General features: G+C 38.2%; 1 protein-coding gene across 1 annotated transcript in view; it reads right to left on the bottom strand.

The window, feature by feature from the left end:
* Positions 1 to 12334: 12334 nt before the first annotated feature.
* Positions 12335 to 19192, bottom strand: part of ANXA5 (annexin A5) — a 30207-nt gene continuing 23349 nt past the window's right edge. The window contains exons 9-13 of the mRNA XM_072788550.1: positions 16894 to 16987; positions 15937 to 16032; positions 14332 to 14390; positions 13977 to 14099; positions 12335 to 12869 (exon numbers count right to left, since the gene is read on the bottom strand). Coding sequence (XP_072644651.1) covers positions 12807 to 12869; positions 13977 to 14099; positions 14332 to 14390; positions 15937 to 16032; positions 16894 to 16987 — 435 coding nt within the window. The 3' untranslated portion in view covers positions 12335 to 12806. The remainder of the gene's footprint in view (positions 12870 to 13976; positions 14100 to 14331; positions 14391 to 15936; positions 16033 to 16893; positions 16988 to 19192) is intronic.

Below are 19192 nucleotides of genomic sequence, written 5' to 3'. Positions count from 1 at the left end.
TACCTGAATCCATAACAGACTTTTAGCCACTGGAATGTGGGGCAGTGATGTATGTCACTAGAGCCTCCCACACTTCATCTTGCTTCCTCCTTCCCCATCCATTGGCTGAATGAGATGACTCCAAGGACATAGAGTCTCCAAATGGAAGAAGCCTTAGTTCCAAAATAATCACATTGAATACCACCCACCCAGAAATACTCATATGGAAATGAGGAAAGAATTGATTTTATGAAGTTAAGTATCTGAGAATAGTGGGTTTGTATGCTACAGCAGCTAGGATGGTTTGCCCTAAACATCACAAAATATTTATTGGGTAATAACTGCATTCTAGTCACTTTGTTAAGTTAGTTACTTATGTTTTCTTATTTAATCCATACTGTAGTTCTATACAGTAGATCTTATTAATAGAATCTTAAAGATAGTGATCCCTGAGTGGCTCAGCGGTTTAGCGCCTGCCTTTGGCCCAGGGCGCGATCCTGGAAACCCAGGATGGAGTCCCACATCGGGCTCCCGGTGCATGGAGCCTGCTTCTCCCTCTGCCTATGTCTCTGCCTCTCTCTCTCTCTCTCTCTCTCTCTCTTTCTCTCTCTCTGTGTGACTATCATAAATAAATAAAATTTAAAAAAAAAAGAATCTTAAAGATAAGTAATTAGTCCAAGAAGAGTCAGAATTTAAATCTCAGTTCCTCTGACAACACAGCCCATGCTCATGGCATTTTCTCATGCTGTCTCCTATAAGTTTCTATATAGAGATTATACAAGATACATAGGTATTATGGTTCATTAATTTAGCAGGCAGTCATCAGGTTCCTGCTACAGAGCAGGCTCTGTATCTGGCACATACATCATTGAGTCATGTTACATCCTTTTCTAGATTATATCTCTTTTATAAATATAGAAATCAAAATAAATAAATAAATAAATAAATAAATAAATAAATAAATTTTAAAACAAAACAAAATAATAAAAAAAGAAAAAATAATAAATATAGAAATCAAAAATTTTTCATTTTTATATTCAGCTAATTTGATGTTAAATTGTATTTTTTATATTTTAAATATGAGTGCTACATATTTTAATACCTTGAGGAGAGGAAGATGAGGTGAGGACATAGAAGGGCAGGGAGAGAGAGAACCCTTCTTGACAGCTTTGAGCCTGTATCCCAGTTACAGTTTCCATGAGGTAGGCTGGAATGTGGCAAGGCCTTTGAGATAGCAGTTGATGGAGGGCAATAGGGGATAGGGAATGTTCTAGAGATGCCCCTTTGAATCAACCACCTAGCAAGCACTACAGCACTCTGTTAAATCACTATGGCATGTTCCAAAGTATCTGTCTGCCTTAATAATAACTTACACAAACAGCAAACTTCTTTCTAAGGAGAAAATAATCTGTGAATATACACCTTAAAACTGCAAATTTACAAAGCAATGCCTATTATCAAAAATAGTTTTAAAATCTTCAATTTAAAAAAATAAAATAAAATAAAATAAAATAAAATAAAATCTTCAATTTATGTCCAGCTTCAGTGAATCATCAGCTAAACTGAATACTGAGGATGCTCTATATGTGGCCCACAATGCTAAGAAGCAGAAATTTCATGCTATTCTCTTTTTCCTAGTCAAATTAAATACAAACTTAAATTCTCCATCTTTCATATTGATAAGAATTTCAAATCATGTTTTGTAAACCACCCCCTCCCCTTGATATCACACAAGAAACTGGTGAGGCTTACACAATACCAAAAAAAATAAAAATAAAAATAAAAAGTTTTTAAGGACTTCTGTGGTGATCACTTCATTCTAATTTTCCTGAAAGATGCTCTTTATTTAGGTGGTTCATTTGAAGTAGAAACTCCAGAACATACCCAATCTTCATCCTCTACTGCCCTCCATCAGCTGTCCCATCAGAGGCCTTGCCACATTCCAGGGCACATCCTAGGACACAGGAGGGGAATACAAATCCAACCCCTCAAGAAGGTTCCTCCTGTCCTCACCCTCCATATGGCCCCCTCTCACCTACCTCCACTGGAAGGCTGCCTTCCCATTCAGGATTGATCCTACATAATCTGCCCATCCCACTTGCATCCCTGCCTCCTTCATGCTGAAAACACTCCTCACAATTCAAACCTGGAGGAACACAAATGCCAACCTTCCCTTTCTAGGTTGGGAGGAAGAAATCAAACCTTTGTTCTTTCCTAGTGAGTGTTCAGCACCAACACCATAACCAAGGAAAAACAAGAAACAACTAATCATTCTCCTTGGCACAGATACATAAAATAGAACTTAGCAATAGACTTTAATAGATTAAAACTAGTCATTTTACTTTAAGATTATCTTTTAATAAAGAGCTATTGAGATCAGGATCTTTGCATTGTCATTCTCCAAAGACTCACAAAAGATCTAGTTCATTCCTCTCATAGGTAGTGCCACATTTATTATTCAGCAAATATTTATCATGATTTCTACATGCCATCCATGGCACTAGAGGCAGGAAATATTAAAAACCTTTATGCTTGAGAACTTACTCTGCCTAAGTGTATCTTTATAAGTATTAACGCATTTAATTCTCTATAAAGTACACACCTATCATCCTCATTTTACAAATAAGGAAATTGTGTCACAGAAATCAAGTGACCTACTCAGAGTCAGACAGCTAGTCAACAGAGGAGAAGGGATTCTAACTCAGGCAGTCTAGCTCAGGAGCCATGCTCTTAATCATTACCCTAATGAGATAGATCATGTGTCTCCTTACACACAGCATTCATATTAGCAGATGACTGTCAGAACCCTCATTCACATAGCCACTGCTGCCCCCTGGGATTTTCCTTGCCAGCAACCCTTCCTTGAAGGCCCATCTACCTGAGGTGTATCCCATCCTCCAGGATCCTCCAAAATAAGAGCCCTGATCTTTACTTTCTCCAGGGAAGAGTAAAATCTCTAACATCCTAAGCATGTTTTGATGAGTATCCCCACCCAATATGTATTGAAAAAAACACAATTTTATGTTTTTTTTAATGATATAAAACTTAACTATGCTATAAGAAAATAATTCTGTCCAAAAATTTTAGATATAAAACTTCTACAAAAGTTTATTGAAACCAATCAATATCTCTTCTCCTCTCTTTTTCCTTTTCTATTTCTTTTCTTCCTATGTCTGTCTTTCTCTCTCTCTCTCTCTCACTCTGGTACCCTTACACAAGTCTAGTCTTCATATGAGCAATTCAGTTCAACCCAGCCCAGCATTGAGATGGAATTGGATAGGGTCTTAAGGTCATGCCCATCAGTGGAGACTCTCCCATTACACTATAAGTTCTTCTTAAACAGAGATAATTGCTCTCCACAAAGAGAGATGATCTTCATTATTAACTGTTTAATACGGCAAATATATGCTGTTTATCTGTTCATGTACAATATGCATATATCTGTGCTTTATATGCAAAAGGAGTAAATTTTTTTCAGCTCCCAAAACCAATGTCTACCCTCTTAGGGATGATATTGCCCTCATTGAGGATATATAGATTGTAGGATGTGGAGAATCGGAGGGTGATATGTGAACAGATGAAAGTACAAAGTATCTCTGCTTTCCTTGTAGCAGCTCAAGCAAGCAAGAAGTGGGGAAGATGGCACCTAATGAAAGAAAATAGGTGAGGTCAAAAAAGCGGAGTAGGCAGACTGAATGAACAACAGGAAGGGCGACCAGGAGGACAAGGACATGTTAAAAGAGGTGGCCACATCAGGGACATGCAGATAGCAGCTTGCAGCTAGATTTCCAGGAGAAGATAGTGAGGGCCCAGTGACACAGGTGGTACACAGTAACAGGGAATCTGAGATGGTGGTCAGGGCATGCTAGCCATGATTATCTGGGAGGTGTGCTATGGTCTGGCTGGCTCACAAGACTACCAATGGACAAAGAGAGGAGACCAACACAAGCCAAAATTGCTAGAAACAGAAAGAAAGCACAAGTAAAGTCCCAGGAGTCTGGGGCATAAAGGGCAGGAGAAGTCATGTCATCAGGACAAATCTGGGACCCAGAGATCAGAACAAGGACTCCTGTCTACAGCCCCACAGGGCAACTATGATCATCTTCAGCCAGGGAGGTACTGAGGTGGTTTAAATACTATGGTTGATGCTTGAAAAATGTGGGGGTTAACTGTGCTGACTCCTGTGTAGTCAAAAATCTGTACAGACTTTTGACTCCCCAAAAACATAACCACTGATAGCCTACTGTTGACCAGAAGACTCACTCGTAACAGTTGGTTAACACATATTTTGTATGTTTTATGAGTTATATTCTTATAATAAAGTAAGCTAAATAAAAGAAAATGTTAAGAAATTTTCTTATTAAGAAAATCACAAGGGATCCCTGGGTGGCTCAGCGGTTGAGCGCCTGCCTTTGGCCCAGGGCGTGATCCTGAAGACCCAGGATCAAGTCCCATGTCGGGCTCCCGCATGGAGCCTGCTTCTCCCTCTGCCTGTGTCTCTGCCTCTCTATCTGTGTCTCTCATGAATAAATAAAATCTTTAAAAAAAAAAAGAAAGAAAGAAAAAGAAAATCACAAGCAAGAGAAAATACACAAACAATACTGTACTGATTCATAGGAAAAAATACTACATATAAGTGGACCATCTCATGAATAAATAGATAAAAAAAAAATTTTTTTTAAGTGGATCTGGGCAGCCCCAGTGGCTCAGCGGTTTAGTGCCAGCTTTGGCCCAGGGTGTGATCCTGGAGACCCGGGATCGAGTTCCATGTTGGGCTCCCGGCATGGAGCCTGCTTCTCCCCCTGCCTGTGTCTCTGCATCTCTCTCTCTCTCTCTCTCTCTCTCTCTTTCTCTCTCCCTCTCTGTCTCTCATGAATAAATAAATAAAATCTTTTCTAAAAAAGTGGATCCATGCAGTTCACACCCATGTTGTTCAAGAGTCAATTACACCTTCTTTTTGTCAGCCTCCTTGGCCTGGAAATAGGAAGGACTGGGGCTTTTGGGAAGAGGGCACAGCAGTCGCACAAAGGGAGACAAGAACACGACGACAAGGGCATGGGGAATCAGGCAGGACCTGTAGAAGGCACCATGAACAGCATGGGCACTTGAGAAGTCATTCTAGAACATCGGTTTAAGATAGCAGTCTGAGAAATTATGGGCCCTGGACACTATTAAATAAGAGTCAAGGCATTAAAAATCTTACAATAAAGAAAACAACAGGGAAGCTGTGAGCGTAAGAGAAATGTCATCAGATTTCTGGGAAATGGAAAGCTGAAGGAAAAGTGACAGAAAGTGATGAGGTCCTAACTGAAAATACACAGAAGAGAGGCTGCAAAAAGACAGTCTTCTCTGTGGCACCCCAGGAAAGTTGTGACACAGATGTCAAGTGTCATGAAGGTAAGAATGACATGCAGGTGGGTTAGCTATGAGTTGATAATCTGAACATCTCTATTTCCAAGTTGTAGAATCAATATACTGACAAATATAGTGACTTCATTGGGGTTATGGTGGAGAATGTAAACAGAATCAATGCTGACAATCTGAAAAGCAAAATTACAGTTGACCAGAGTTGGGAGATGGAAAGCGGAGAGGAGAGAAGGAAGGTAGAGAGTCTCTGGTACCTTAGCCTTTCAAAATGAGGGGTCTAGAGATTCTTGCTATAATAATTGTTGGAACAAGAACTAAAAATGTAAACATATTGCTTTACATTACATAGATAAATATGAAAGGCACTAAAAAGAGTAACTTAAGGATGTTGAGAGGCTGTAGAAGAGAAGATGAAAGGTGACTATTTAATGACCTTAAATAGTCATTTATTATATTAGGAAACCAATTGAAAAACTTGAAGAAGGAAATAGTTTTTATATGGGTGGCGGGGGTGCCTGGGTGGCGTCTGTCTTCAGCTCAGCTCAGGATCCCAAGGCCCTGGGATGGAGCCTGCATCAAGACTCCCTGCTCAGTGAGGAGACTATGTCTCCCTTTACCCCTCCCCCCAGCTCATGCTCATGCTCTCACTCTCTCTCTCTCTCACAAATAAATAAACAAAAATCTAAAAACTTGTTTAAAAAAATAAAATTACATCCAAATAAGGAATATGGGTCGGGAAATGGTAGGAATTGGACTTCAAAATATCTTGAGGCAAAGGACAAAACAGTGCTTTACGAGGGGGGAAAAGAAAAAGAATACCCTAAGCCCAGGAAGACAGGATAATTCTAAACCAAGTGACAAGTAATCAAATAGGGGATTAAAATTTAAATTGACTTTTTGTCTGTGTGTTACAGCAGAGGATTAGAGGAATGCCCTCTGACGCTGATAACTAAGTTTGCTGCTATTAAACAGAAGTGGGTTGAATGTGGTGAAACTTTATGCCAACAGCACCACCCAGTGACCATAAGGCAGACCGCTGCAGGCTTGGCAGGAGATTCTTTGGGGTGCGCTGCTCTCAAGTACTCACACTCATACACACACAGAGGTGAATGAGGAAGGAAAAACTTGACCCCGGAGGGTTTCGATTATTTAAATTAAGTACTCTGGGAAACGAACTAGGGGTGGTGGAAGCGGAGGAGGGTGGGGGGTGGGGGTGACTGGGTGATGGGCACTGAGGGAGGCACTTGGCAGATGAGCACTGGGTGTTATGCTATATGTTGGCAAATTGAACTCCAGTAAAAAAAAAATTTTTTAAAGAAACCCTAAAAATTAATTTAAAAAATTAATTAAAAAAATAAATTAAGTACAAGTAAAAAAAAAAAAAATCAAGTAAAGAAATGCTTTCCCTCCTTTACACCAGCGGAATTACCGAGGGTATACTATATGGCAGTTGTGTTTATACCTAGAATGTGGAGCAGCTCTACTACCTGAGCAGAGACCATGCTGTGTATATACTCCACAATCATTTCCTGAAACTATCTGTAAAATGGCCCCCACCCAAAAAATATATGTGTCCCTGTCTTCATCCTCAGAATCTGCGACCTCATATGACAAAAGGGAATTTGCAGATGTGATCCTGAGATGGGGAGAGCATCCTGGATTATCCAGGTGAGCCCAATGTAATTGACAAGGGTCCTTTAAAAGGGAAAGAGTCAGAGTAAGAGATGTGAGGACAGAAAACAGAAAGTAAAATGAATTGATTGCTGGCTTTGAAGATGGAGCCAAGGAATACAGGTGTCTTCCAGAAACTGAAATAGACAAGAAAATGGGATTTTCCCCTAGAGCTTCCAAAAGGGAACACAGTCTTGCCAACACCTTTATTTTAAACCAATGAGACTTATTTTAGATTTCTGACCTCTAGAATTATGTGATAATTTGGGTTATTTTAAGCCACTAAATTTGTGATCTATAGGGCCATGTGTGTGGTTTGGTGGTTGCACAACTGCCTTTGGCTCAGGTCATGATCCTGGGGTCCTGGGATTGAGTCCCACATCCGGCTTTCTGTGGGGAGCCTGCTTTTCCCTTTGCCTATGTCTCTGCCTCTCTGTCTCTCATGAATAAATAAATATATTTTTAAAAATCTTTATATATTTTTTAAAATATAAATATATATTTGATGTCTATATATTAAAAATTATATGTAGTTGATTTTTCTGTTTAAAACCTTCCCAAAAAAATTCCAGGCCTAAATGACTTCACTGGAAAATCTACCAAACATACAAGAAAAATTTTCATGCCAATTCTACACAAATTTTCACACAAGACAGAACAGGAAGAAACACTCCCAACTTATTTTAGAAGACTAGCAACACTCTGATACTAAAACTAGACAAAAATATTTCAAGAAAAGAAAACTACAGGTAAGTATGCTCCATCAACACAGAAAAGAATTCTCAAAAATACAGAAATAAAACAAATACAGCAATATTTTAAAATAATAATATAGCAAAGTGGAATTTATCCTGAAAATGTAAGATTGCTTCATAGTGGAAAATCAATTACTATAATTCACCTAATTGATACAAAAAAAGAAAACTCACCTCCTTCCACAGACACATCAAATCTATAACTATATATGGAATAATTTCCTCTAAAAAAAAAAGAAAGAAAGAAAGAAAGAACCAATGGGATGCCTGGGTGGCTAAGTCAGTTGGGCATCTGACTCTTGACTTCAGTTCATGTCATGATCTCAGGATCATGAGATGAAGCCCCAAGTCAGGCTCTGAGCTCAGCATGGAGTCTGCTTGAGATTCTCTCTTTCTCCCTCTCCCTCTGTCCCTCCTCCCACTCATGCTGTCCCTTCTCTAAAACGAAAACAAAACAAACTAGCTGAGTGACTGCTACACATTGGGCAAACAAGAAAAAAACCCACTTGGGAATGGGTAGGAGAGGCTGGAACAATCTCACCATAAACCACACCCCTGGTGCTATAACCCACAGCTGGAAGGGAACTCACAACCCTGAACTTCTCCCTTGGAAGCAAAGGGTCTGAACCCCATATTTGGCACTTCAACTTTTAAAACCAGCCCCTTGAGAATTGAGCCCCCAAAACATCTAGCTTCGAAGGCCAAGAGGGCTCCCAATCACAAGACCCACAAGACTATATAGCGAACCGAGGAGCAGTACTTAAAAGGGTTCATGTGGATTCGCCCATTCTGGGACTCAGAACAGAAGCAACCAAACAAAAAGCACCCAGGCTTTCTGTGAAACAGGCCCATTTGCTTATTAAAGCATCAACCTGGAGGGGCTGGCATCTAATGTAACACACATAAGGAAATCATCTCCAAAAATGGGAGCTTGCAGGCACCACTTCAATGCTCTCCCTCTGCCTCACTCCAGGTCACCAGTAACTCCCAGAAAGGCACTTACACACAGTCATGTGAAGTCCTGAATTTTGCATCTGCCACCCAGGGGATACTCCTCCTCATTATCTGGCTCTGGTGGCTAGCAGGGCTTATGCTTGTAGGTCCCAAAGGACTGAAACCAATAGAGAAGGAGTTCTTAACTGGGTACCATGCCCAGGGTATAGCTGAGAGGCAATAGACTGGGGAGCCTAGTCTGTGAAAGAGGCCTATTAGCTAATCCTCATAGCTTCAGCCTGAGGGGCAGGCTTGTAATTAAACATACATCCTAAGGGCTGACTGTAATCCTCTGTAAAGACCTCAGAGGACTGGCACTGTCTTCTCACTCTCACTCTGAGTGATCGAGATCTCTGGTACACATGTCTAGTGCCGTTTTTATGGCTGCCACCCAGGAGACACCCTTTGATCATCTGGCCCAAGTGGCCGGCAGGGCTTGCATCCGTGAGTCTGATGGGTCTGTAACAAGGGAAGAAATGGTGCATAGCTGGCTACCAAACCCAAGCACAGACACAGACTGAAACACCCTCAATCTTTCCTTTAAAGAGGCCTACTTGCTTGTCTTAAAGCTTCAGCCTAAGGGGCAGGCTTCTGGTTTAGCACACCTTAGGTCTACGGAGTTGCTCTCCGGTGACAGAGGCCAATGGGTGCTCTTCTTTGCACCTCTCTCTGCTTTGGTCAGGTTCACTGGTGCCCCTGGGTGGGAACTTATACACTCGGCTGATTTTTACAGCTGCCACCCAGGGGATACGTGTTGATTACCTGGCTCTGCTGGCCAGCATGGCTTGTGCTCACAGGTCCTGAGGGTTTTTATAAATGGAGAAATAGTTTTTAACCAGCTACCTACCCCAGGGCATAATAGCACAGAACTAGCAGAGTGAAACGCGTGCCCAGTCTTTCTGTAAAAGAGGCCTGTTAGCTTATCTTTATATTGTGGCTCATGGGGTAGCTTCCAATCAAATATCCAGCAGGTTGACAGGTGCCTACTTCATTGCCTTCCTCTGCCCCACTCCACATTGCCGCACCAATTTCTAAGGGAGTTTGTGTACATATCTAGCACCTCGGCTTTTGTGGAGGCTGCCAGAGGATAAACCAGAAAGACTGTTCACCAGTTCAATGGGACAGTACCAAAGTAAGAAACAGTTCTTAACTGGCCATCACCCTAGGACTCAGTGCAAAGAAAGCAACCAGAAACATGCATCCCTGTCTTCCCCTAAAAAAGGTATTTTTGAGGTGACTCAGTCAGTTAAGCATCTGCCTTTGGCTCAAATCATGATCCTGGGGTCCTGGGGTTGAGCCCTGCCTCAGGCTCCCTGCTCAGCAGGGAGTCTGCTTCTCCCTTTACACCTCCCGCTGTTCATGCTTGTGCTATCTCTCTCTGAAATAAATAAAATCTTAAAAAAAAAAAAAAAAGAAAAGAAAAAGGTATTTTTGCATACTTTAAAAGCTGCTGAGAGTCTGGATTCCAATCAGCTTGAATCTAGGTGATGACTGAGATCTCCCACTTTAGGACACTAACAGGTCTTGGTGTTCCTTCAACTCCTGGGAGCCACTAAGAATAACATAAGCTGCTTGAATAATCACAAGGCTTGAGAGACAACCCCATGTTCACTGCAGCACTATTTACAAATAAGCCAAGACATGGAAGCAACCTAATTGTCCATCAGGTGATGAATAGATAAAGAGAATGTGGGGTATATATATATATATATATACACACACACACACATAGATAATTCAGCCATAGAAAGGAAGAAAATTTTGTCATTTGTGACAAGGGAGAAACTTGAGGACATTATGCTAAGTAGAATAACTCAGAGAAAAGATACTCTATGATCTCACATGTGGTGTCTAAAAGACAACAACAAACCAAAGTTATAGAAAAAGAGATCAGATTTGTGGTTACCAGAGGTGGGGCATGAGGAATGAGGTAATTGGATAAAACTGGTCAAAAGGTATAAACTTCCAGTTTTAAGATGACTGTGGTTGACACTGCTCTACGGTATATTTGAGAATTAAGAGACAGATCCAGTTACAGAGTTCTCATCAAGGAAAAAAACATTTTTTAAATTGTATGAGATGGGGGATCCCTGGGTGGCTCAGCGGTTTAGCGCCTGCCTTCGGCCCAGGGCACGATCCTGGAGTCCCGGGATCGAGTCCCACGTCAGGCTCCCGGCATGGAGCCTGCTTCTCCCTCCTCCTGTGTCTCTGCCTCTCTCTCTCTATGTCTATCATAAAATAAATAAATGAATCTTAAAAAAAAGATGAATAGTCTTGAAAAAAAATTAAATTGATATGAGATGATGGGTGTTAATAAAATGTATTATGATAATCATTTTGCAATACACATATCAATTCATTGTGCTGTATACTTTAAACTTACACAGTGATATATTTCAATTATATCCTAATAAAACTGAAAAAATATATAGACAATTAATTCTTAACTTGGCTCTGTATCAGAATCACCTATAGAGCCTTTCAAAAAAAAAATCACAATGTCATATGTACACACATATATAACTTTTAAGGGTCCATTCTGATTAGTAGCCAAGATTGTGACATGAACAATATTACTATTTAAAAATTTTCTAAGGAAGAGTAGTCCATTTATAAAAATGTCTTATTAATAGTAATCACATGGTCTTTAAAAAAATGCATATCCAAAGGTATCAGTGCAAAAAAGAAATTGACACCAATTCAAAAAGCATTTGAACGCAGAAAACCAAAAGGCAAATTAAGAGAAACTACTTCTAACAGATATTGCCTGCTTTTTTTATCTCAAAGAAAGTAGCAGATGAAAATAGGAGAAAAGAGTGAATAACAGGAAAGAGAAAAATAGCACTCTGAATTTTTAGGGTTTTTTTTTATTTTTATTTTTTAGGTTGTTTTAAGATAGCTTTTCTATTAAGCAACCAGCATCATAAGCATCGCCTTACCTGATGCCCAAATAAAAATGCTTCAAATAAATCTGAGGCTCCTTTAGCCTCTCCCTCATTCCACAATGCAGAGGAATGCAGTTGCATTTCAAGCTTATGGTCCAAAAGCCAACTGTAAATTCAGTTGTTAGTTAACACCATTGGCAATGACTAGCTTGAAAAAAGATATCAAAAGATATCATTGTTCATAGTATTATGCTCAGTGAAATAAGTCAGCAGAGAAAGACAAATACCATATGATTTCACTCATATGCGCAATCTAAAAACAAATGAACAGACAAACATAAGCAGCATCAGATCTATAAATACTGAAAACAAACTGATGGTTACCCGAGGAGAGTGGGGTGGAAGAAATGAGCAAAATGGGTGACAGGGAACAGAAGATACAGACTTCCAGTTATAGAATGAATGAGTCACAGGGATAAAAGGCACAGCATAAGGAATATAGAAAATGATATTGTAACAGTGTTATATGGTGACAGATGGTGGCTACACTTGTGGTGAGCTTAGCATAGAGAAACTAAATCACTATATTGTACAACTGAAACTAAAGGAACCTTGTATCAACCGCAGTCAAATACAAATACAAGTAAGTTTTAAATTTTTTTCTGAACACACACTCACACATAATTCAGGGGGAAGGAAATGTTTATTTCTTACTAATCTTTTGAATGCAACCACCATAATTTTTCAGGTTTAATTTAGTAGCAAACTTGATTAATAACACTTCCAGGATTTCATAATTTTAAGGCTAAGATTCCGATTAAGGAAATACAGTTTTCAATTTAATATAAATGAAGTTTTTTTAAAAAGGCTAAAAGCAGTCTGATCTTTTAAAAGAAAATCTAAATGACCCAGACTTTAGACTTTAATAACGTAAGTACACTTTAGTACTACAACAGACAAAGAGAAAGACCTTAATTGAACATTAAGAAAGAAGCACCGTTATTTTTATTCTGCAGCATGTATGCTTTGGTTATTAGCACGCTACGTGAATAAGGCAATGTGTCAAGCACTGGCATATAAAAAGTGCAGCAAGCTGTGAAGGAAGGTCGAAGTGGCGGTGGCAGGCACAGCATAAGATCTCTCTCTGGCTGATGCCTCAGTCATCTTCTCCTCCACAGAGCATCAAGAGGGCTTTCTTATAGTCCCCAGATGTATCACCCTGAAACCCAAAAGTATTCTGTTAACCTCCATGAGTCACAGAAACTGCAGACAATGAAAAACCAAATGTCTGGCAACAAGTTTTAGCCATATGACTTTCCCCCAAGTGGATAATCTCTGTGTATGTGACTTTCACATCAGGAATGTACTACAAGGAGTTTCCTACCAACGTAACTAACATATGTTTAACTTTCTAATTTACCCTTAAAGGCACAGCTCTAAGAGAATAAAGTATGTTCTTCTCTCAAGTAACAGAGAGAACAAGGAAGCTTGCTAAACCTGTAAGTTACTCTCACATACAAAGTGTCTGGCTAAGGGAGGTAATTCTGGGACTGTGTGGCTGTTATGTTTTCTCTTCAGCATATGCTTGACCTCTGCTTATCTCATACACAGATATGTATGAAAAATTAATGTATCAAGTAGAGTGCATTTGAGAACTCTAGTGCCCTTCAATCCAGCCATACCACACACAAAATGCAAAGCTTGCTTTGTTGAGATCCTGCTTTGTGTATGACCCATTTTCCCTTTTATCAAACGAAAGAAGAGAAAGAAAGAACAAAAAAGAAAGGAAGAAAAGAAAGTCAAAAGAGGCCTCAAACCAAATTTAAATATAGGACACAGTCTCCCTTGCTTTTAAAGGGACAAAAATGATAGTAATACCCAAGCTCTTTTTACTTATTTCTGATGACACGGTTGATCCTTTCCTGAACTATGAACTAATACCAGAGACAAGGTGATAATAGACAATAAAGAAAAATCGATGTGGAAGGTAGGAGGAACTAATAAAGACAGCTGGAACTGATAAAAGTGAGAAAGAACCAACACATTATCATCAGGGGCAGGGGCTGGGTTTGATGAGTCATCTGTCTACTAAACAATGCTTCTAAGCTCACCAAGAGCCTCTCCTTCACCAAGAGCCAATCTTCCACGTGGGAACCATCATCTGTACTTTAGGAAACATTATATGCCAGGCTTTTTAAGTCATGGCTCTAATCACACCACTAAAATTTTAAACTTTACATAGTTGGGTACTCCCATCCATGTCTTACATGCTATCTATTGGTCTGCTCTGGATTTCTGAACATAATTTAAAGAAATGTTCTACTACCTTAATCATGGAATAAAGAGAGGTGGCAAAATTCTTCCTGAACTCCTTCCTAATGTTAAACAAATCAATCTCACTCCTGGACACCACGACTCTGATGAGGGTATGATCATCTGTCCCTGCTCCCTATAAGAAAAGAAAAAGAGAGAGGCACATTGTTTCAAAATGTCAAATACAGTATCAAACTCCCCTGAGTTATGATGAATCAATAAAGTAAAACAATTTGGTAGAATTGAACTGCATATTTTAAGGAGAATAAAAAAACCCCAAAGTCTATTATTTAAATCATAAGAATACACAGAGAAAGACAACTAAAAAGATTAATTAATTAGATGAAATACTCAAGGTATGCACTTACCTTCATAGCATAGTAGAGGGTTTCTGCAAGGTAGGCAGGTATACTTCGAATAGATTTCACTAAGAAAATAAACAACATGATGGTCAAATGCTATACTGATAGGAAAAGAATTAATAATTAAAAATCAAAAGTTACTTCATGCTTATTGCTCTACTTATTTACAAGCATAAAAGCAACATAGGCTTAAAAACTGCTCATTTGCAAGCTGATTTGATCTCCTATTCACCAAGTATTTTCTCAGAAACTGGGTTGGAATTTCCTGAAAGTTCCAAGTTCTGCAGAGAAAGGCGTGTAGGACAGGGCATGCAAGCTTTTCAATGCCCCTCTGTTCTGAGTTCCTCTCTGCTATCACAGTTTGGGCAGCCTGAGCTGTTGTTACACCACAATCTTCCTCACCCTCAGGAAGTGATACAAACATCTGGAAGTTTTTGATCCAATATATTCAAGCAAATAACGCAAACTAATCTTTGACAAATCTCAGACTTATTGAAATTTCTGTAATCTTAACCTAGATATTCTCTTCATATTCTTTACTATCTGTGATCCACACAGAGCAGCATGAGACTTACCCAATTCAGTAGAGACATCCAGATAAACTGAGGGTGTCTCAGATACATACATCTTCCCTGAACATGTACGTATCTACTCAGTGTCAAGGCTGCTCAGACCTCAGCTCAGCTTCAGAAACTATCCGTATGAAAATTCTTTAACATATACACAGAAATTACAGTCCATGGACTGGGAGGTGGAATTATTCTCTCTTTTCCAGTGTTTAAACAAAACTTAAACAGTAACCAAAAATGTCATTATTTTAAGTGTATTTAATTATTAAGGGTCTGTCTGAAATCTTTCTAACTAAAATTAGCTGTGGAAGTCAAATCAAAGGCTACTACTAGTGCCAGTTCACACACATCTTTAGCTTATTCTCCAGAAGGCATCACAAAAACTCAAGCTCAATATCAAATACTTAAAACAAAGAGCAGAAAGCGCTTCACTCCCAACCCATATGAAAACTAGGGTCACTGGGAACTCAGACTAGATTCTCCCTGGATTTAAAGAGTATATTATCCTACAGTAAACAGCACACCTCAGTTCCCCAGTTTTTCCATATCATTCTGAATATTTAGCTAAAATAAATTTCCAAAATAATCTGAAAACAACCATCATCATATCTTCCATCATACAAAAGACATTTTTTTCTAATTTAGATGCCAATTTCCCAGTCTGCCTCTAAGCTGTGAGGACAGTATTCAAAAGGATACTAAAATTTCACCAAGTATCAGAAATAATATTTACAAGCATCTGAGATAATGCCCACACTTCAGATTCATAATAAAATAGCATTTTTAATACAGCTTCAAAATGATTTTTAAACAGTTGGTTTAGTATTTCTACAGGATTAGATGAACTAACCATATAATCATGCATTTCCAACATCAAAATAGACTTTGAATTGGAAATTTGGGAGTTTGCTTCACTCAAATATCATAATAAGCCCTTCTTTTCATAAAGAAAGAAGTGGTTATTTTCAGATACCACTTCAATTGAATAAAATACTTTGGCTCTTAACACCATAAATATTATATACATTGTAAAACTACCTACCAACAGCAAGGAGTAGTTGCTCCAAATTACCAGAAGTCTCCCGGTCAATGGTTTCCTCAATTTGAAATCCTGATATAGTCATGTATTTATCAAACACTATAAAAAAGGAAAATAATTTCTCAATCATGTAAAGATCATTCTGTACAGAAAGTAAATATTTTTTCTAACCAAGTATTGTCCTACTGAACACAAATTTCCCCTTTTTCCTTGCCGACAAAACTGACTTTGTCACAGAGCTTCAATATACCAAGCCCTAAACAATGGATTATAAATGTTCTTTGTTCACTCAATTTCTAGCCTCTACTTACTAGTTACAACCAATGAGAACCAAAGGTAAATCTGCTGGACAGGATTCTGAGAAATCTTTCCTTATTAAGAGCTGATAAGCAGATATGATTAATTTACCCCTTTCCTTTCTTCTTGCTGTTAATATTGATAAATTTGGAGCTACAGTAAGCCACCCTATGACAATGAGGTACAGAGCATGAGAAAGAAAACCCCAAAACACCAAGGACAGTGGAACAGAAAAACAGAAAGAGCCCAGGTCCTGCCAAATCAGCCAAGGAAGCTTACCTACAGAAAAAACATTTTTAAAGCCCCAGTTAGTATGGCTTCCTATCACTTGACCTCATTCCCACTTGATACCACAAGAACTGATAAATACCACTATTTAGGAGGAAATACTTGAAGTGAGCCATAGCTCAGTGATTAGTGTCTAGAGGCTTAGTTGCCTCATCACCCTGATAGTAAAGGGGGGACTAAGGATCTCTAGTTTTGTAAAAATTATAATAGCAGCTAAGAGGATTATGAGATTTTTCAAGGTTACCAAAAGGAAGAAATACAAAAACTGATTCACTCAGGAAGTACCTGTTATATAGCACATATTTTAGCATATTGGCTCCTGTGCTTTCAAAATTAACCAAAGTACCTGTACCAGACACATTTTTTTTCACTTACCCCTTCTCAAATGTGACACACTTCGTGTTCCAAAGATGGTGATAAACTTTTCTTCATCCGTCCCCCATTTCAGTTCTCCAGCCTGAAACAAAGCCTGTGAAGATTTCAACCTCAGTTAGTAAACTGTTCCTCCATCTCCTTTCCAGGTTCTGAATGACACCTGTGTTTTACTCCCTGTACAATAATTTGCCTGATTCATCATCATATACTTTTCAATTCTAATGTTTCCTAAACTCAGTGAGGTGCATTTGGAGCTACTTTGGAGCATGCCACTGAACTGTACCACAGAGATTAATAAGTCAAAGCAATAAATCACATCAATCTGGTGATTAAATGTTCCCAAAATGTCCACTGCATTTCCAGGCTTTCAAGGACAACAGTGTGGTTGGTGGAAATTTCTGATTACCTCACCATTGACAAATCCACTTACAGATTGGAAAAGAATTTAGCTAAGGAGCTAAATTGTCTAGGTTTTGTTTTGTTTACTTGGCAGCTGTTCAGCAACACATGATAAAACATAAACTCCATATTTCCTCTTTCAACTGCAGTTTAATCAAAACTAGCTACAGAGAGTTTTCACACTTCTAAAAGATCACAATGAATTTTTAAAAGGTTGTGGGTATAGCACAATGCCTGGCATACAGCAGGAAATTAACATATACTTGAATAGTTTGAGTGTCTATTTTTACTGTTTTACATGGAAAATATATGCTTTTTAGGGTTCATATAAACAAATATTTTTTGTTGTATTTCCAGGGAATTTTGAAAAATGTGTTGTATTTTTATACTTAATTTTGAAAATAATTTATCTTAATGATAAAAATAAATAATAACAACCTTGGTCATGTGAGCATGTTCTTCAAAACTGAAAATATTTACTATGAAAGTCATGCAAATATTTCAACTTTAGAACTATACCATGGTATTATAGATCTGTGTTAAAATAACTTTTTAAATCTAATAACAAAAATAACACATGTTCACTGAGAAATTTTGTACAAGAGATAAAATATAAATAAGAAAAAAATTACTATGAATGCCAATATCCTAAAGATATTGGTTATTACCTCTAGTATGTTTTCTACACATAGATAAGATATACATACATACACATTAACACCTAAAAGAGAAGGTGCATCCTCTAAAATACTGCAACCATTGCTGAAGCACTCCTTTCTTAAGAACTATTCCATATTTCTAGAAGTTCTCTTTAGTAGATACAGCAATTAAGCCTGTTATAATTTGTGAGTTAGCTATTTAAAATTATAATTTCTTCATTTTCTTGAAAGAATCATGTTTGAGATCAATATCTATTTTAAACTACTATGGAAATAATATGCAGTAATGATAATCTTCATGCAGAACAATATTTACAAGTTTTTTTGGTTTCACTTTAATGTAAGAGTGCTTTCTTCTAAATGAGGATTCCAAATACCCAAGGAGCTGCTCTGCATGAGGGACCTTCACATCTGCTCACCCTTCCCCCTTCCCTCAGAGAGGGCTTTATGGTTTAGCATAGTTTGATAACCTCTGGTTCAGTGCAAAGTACAGATTTTTTGCAGTAAAAAAATCTGGGTCTCATCCTTATCTGTGAGATCTTAGATGAGTTACTTAATCTCTTAAGTCTCAGTATCTTCACCTATAGAGTAGGAATAATATTTCTACAGAGTCATTAATGGAGATTATGTAACTTATATAATGAATCCATCAGTGTTATGTAATCAATTGTAGATACTCAATAAACATTGATTTCTTTCTCTTTCCCTTTTTTTCCCCCTCCTTCCCCTAAAAATTCAGGTTTCTCTCCAAGATCAGGAAACCAGGATTCGGAGGAGGAGGAGGTAAAATCAGTTTAACATATTAAAAATGTAAGAAAATAAATGAATGAATGAATGAATGAAAGTAAAGTGGATTATCTATAAAATGTTAAATTCCCAGGTGAACAATTCACTGTGGCTTATCAAATTCCTGAAATAAAAGGAATCCTCTTAGTGCCAAGTATCAGTAGAGAAAAAACTCTAAGAGCTTATAAAAGGGCCCTTTGGTTGTCTTGGCTTACTCTCAATTAAGAAATCTTAAATTCCCATTAGTGGTAACAGTCCAGCTACTCTTGCTAAGAAAGAAATAGCAATTTCTCCTTTTTACATAACACCAAAAGGATAATTATTTTTAATAAGCTGAATTTATTAATAATACTTTTGTTTCAAAGACTGATTTATTGATTGGTTGGAGAGACAGCTCACATGTGGATGTGAGCAAGAGGAAGGGCAGAAGGAAAGGGAGAAAAAAAGAAGCAGAC

The sequence above is a fragment of the Canis lupus genome, chromosome 20, assembly GCF_048164855.1.
Source record: "Canis lupus baileyi chromosome 20, mCanLup2.hap1, whole genome shotgun sequence".
Taxonomy (NCBI): domain Eukaryota; kingdom Metazoa; phylum Chordata; class Mammalia; order Carnivora; family Canidae; genus Canis; species Canis lupus.
This window is presented reverse-complemented; position numbering and strand designations above follow the sequence as displayed.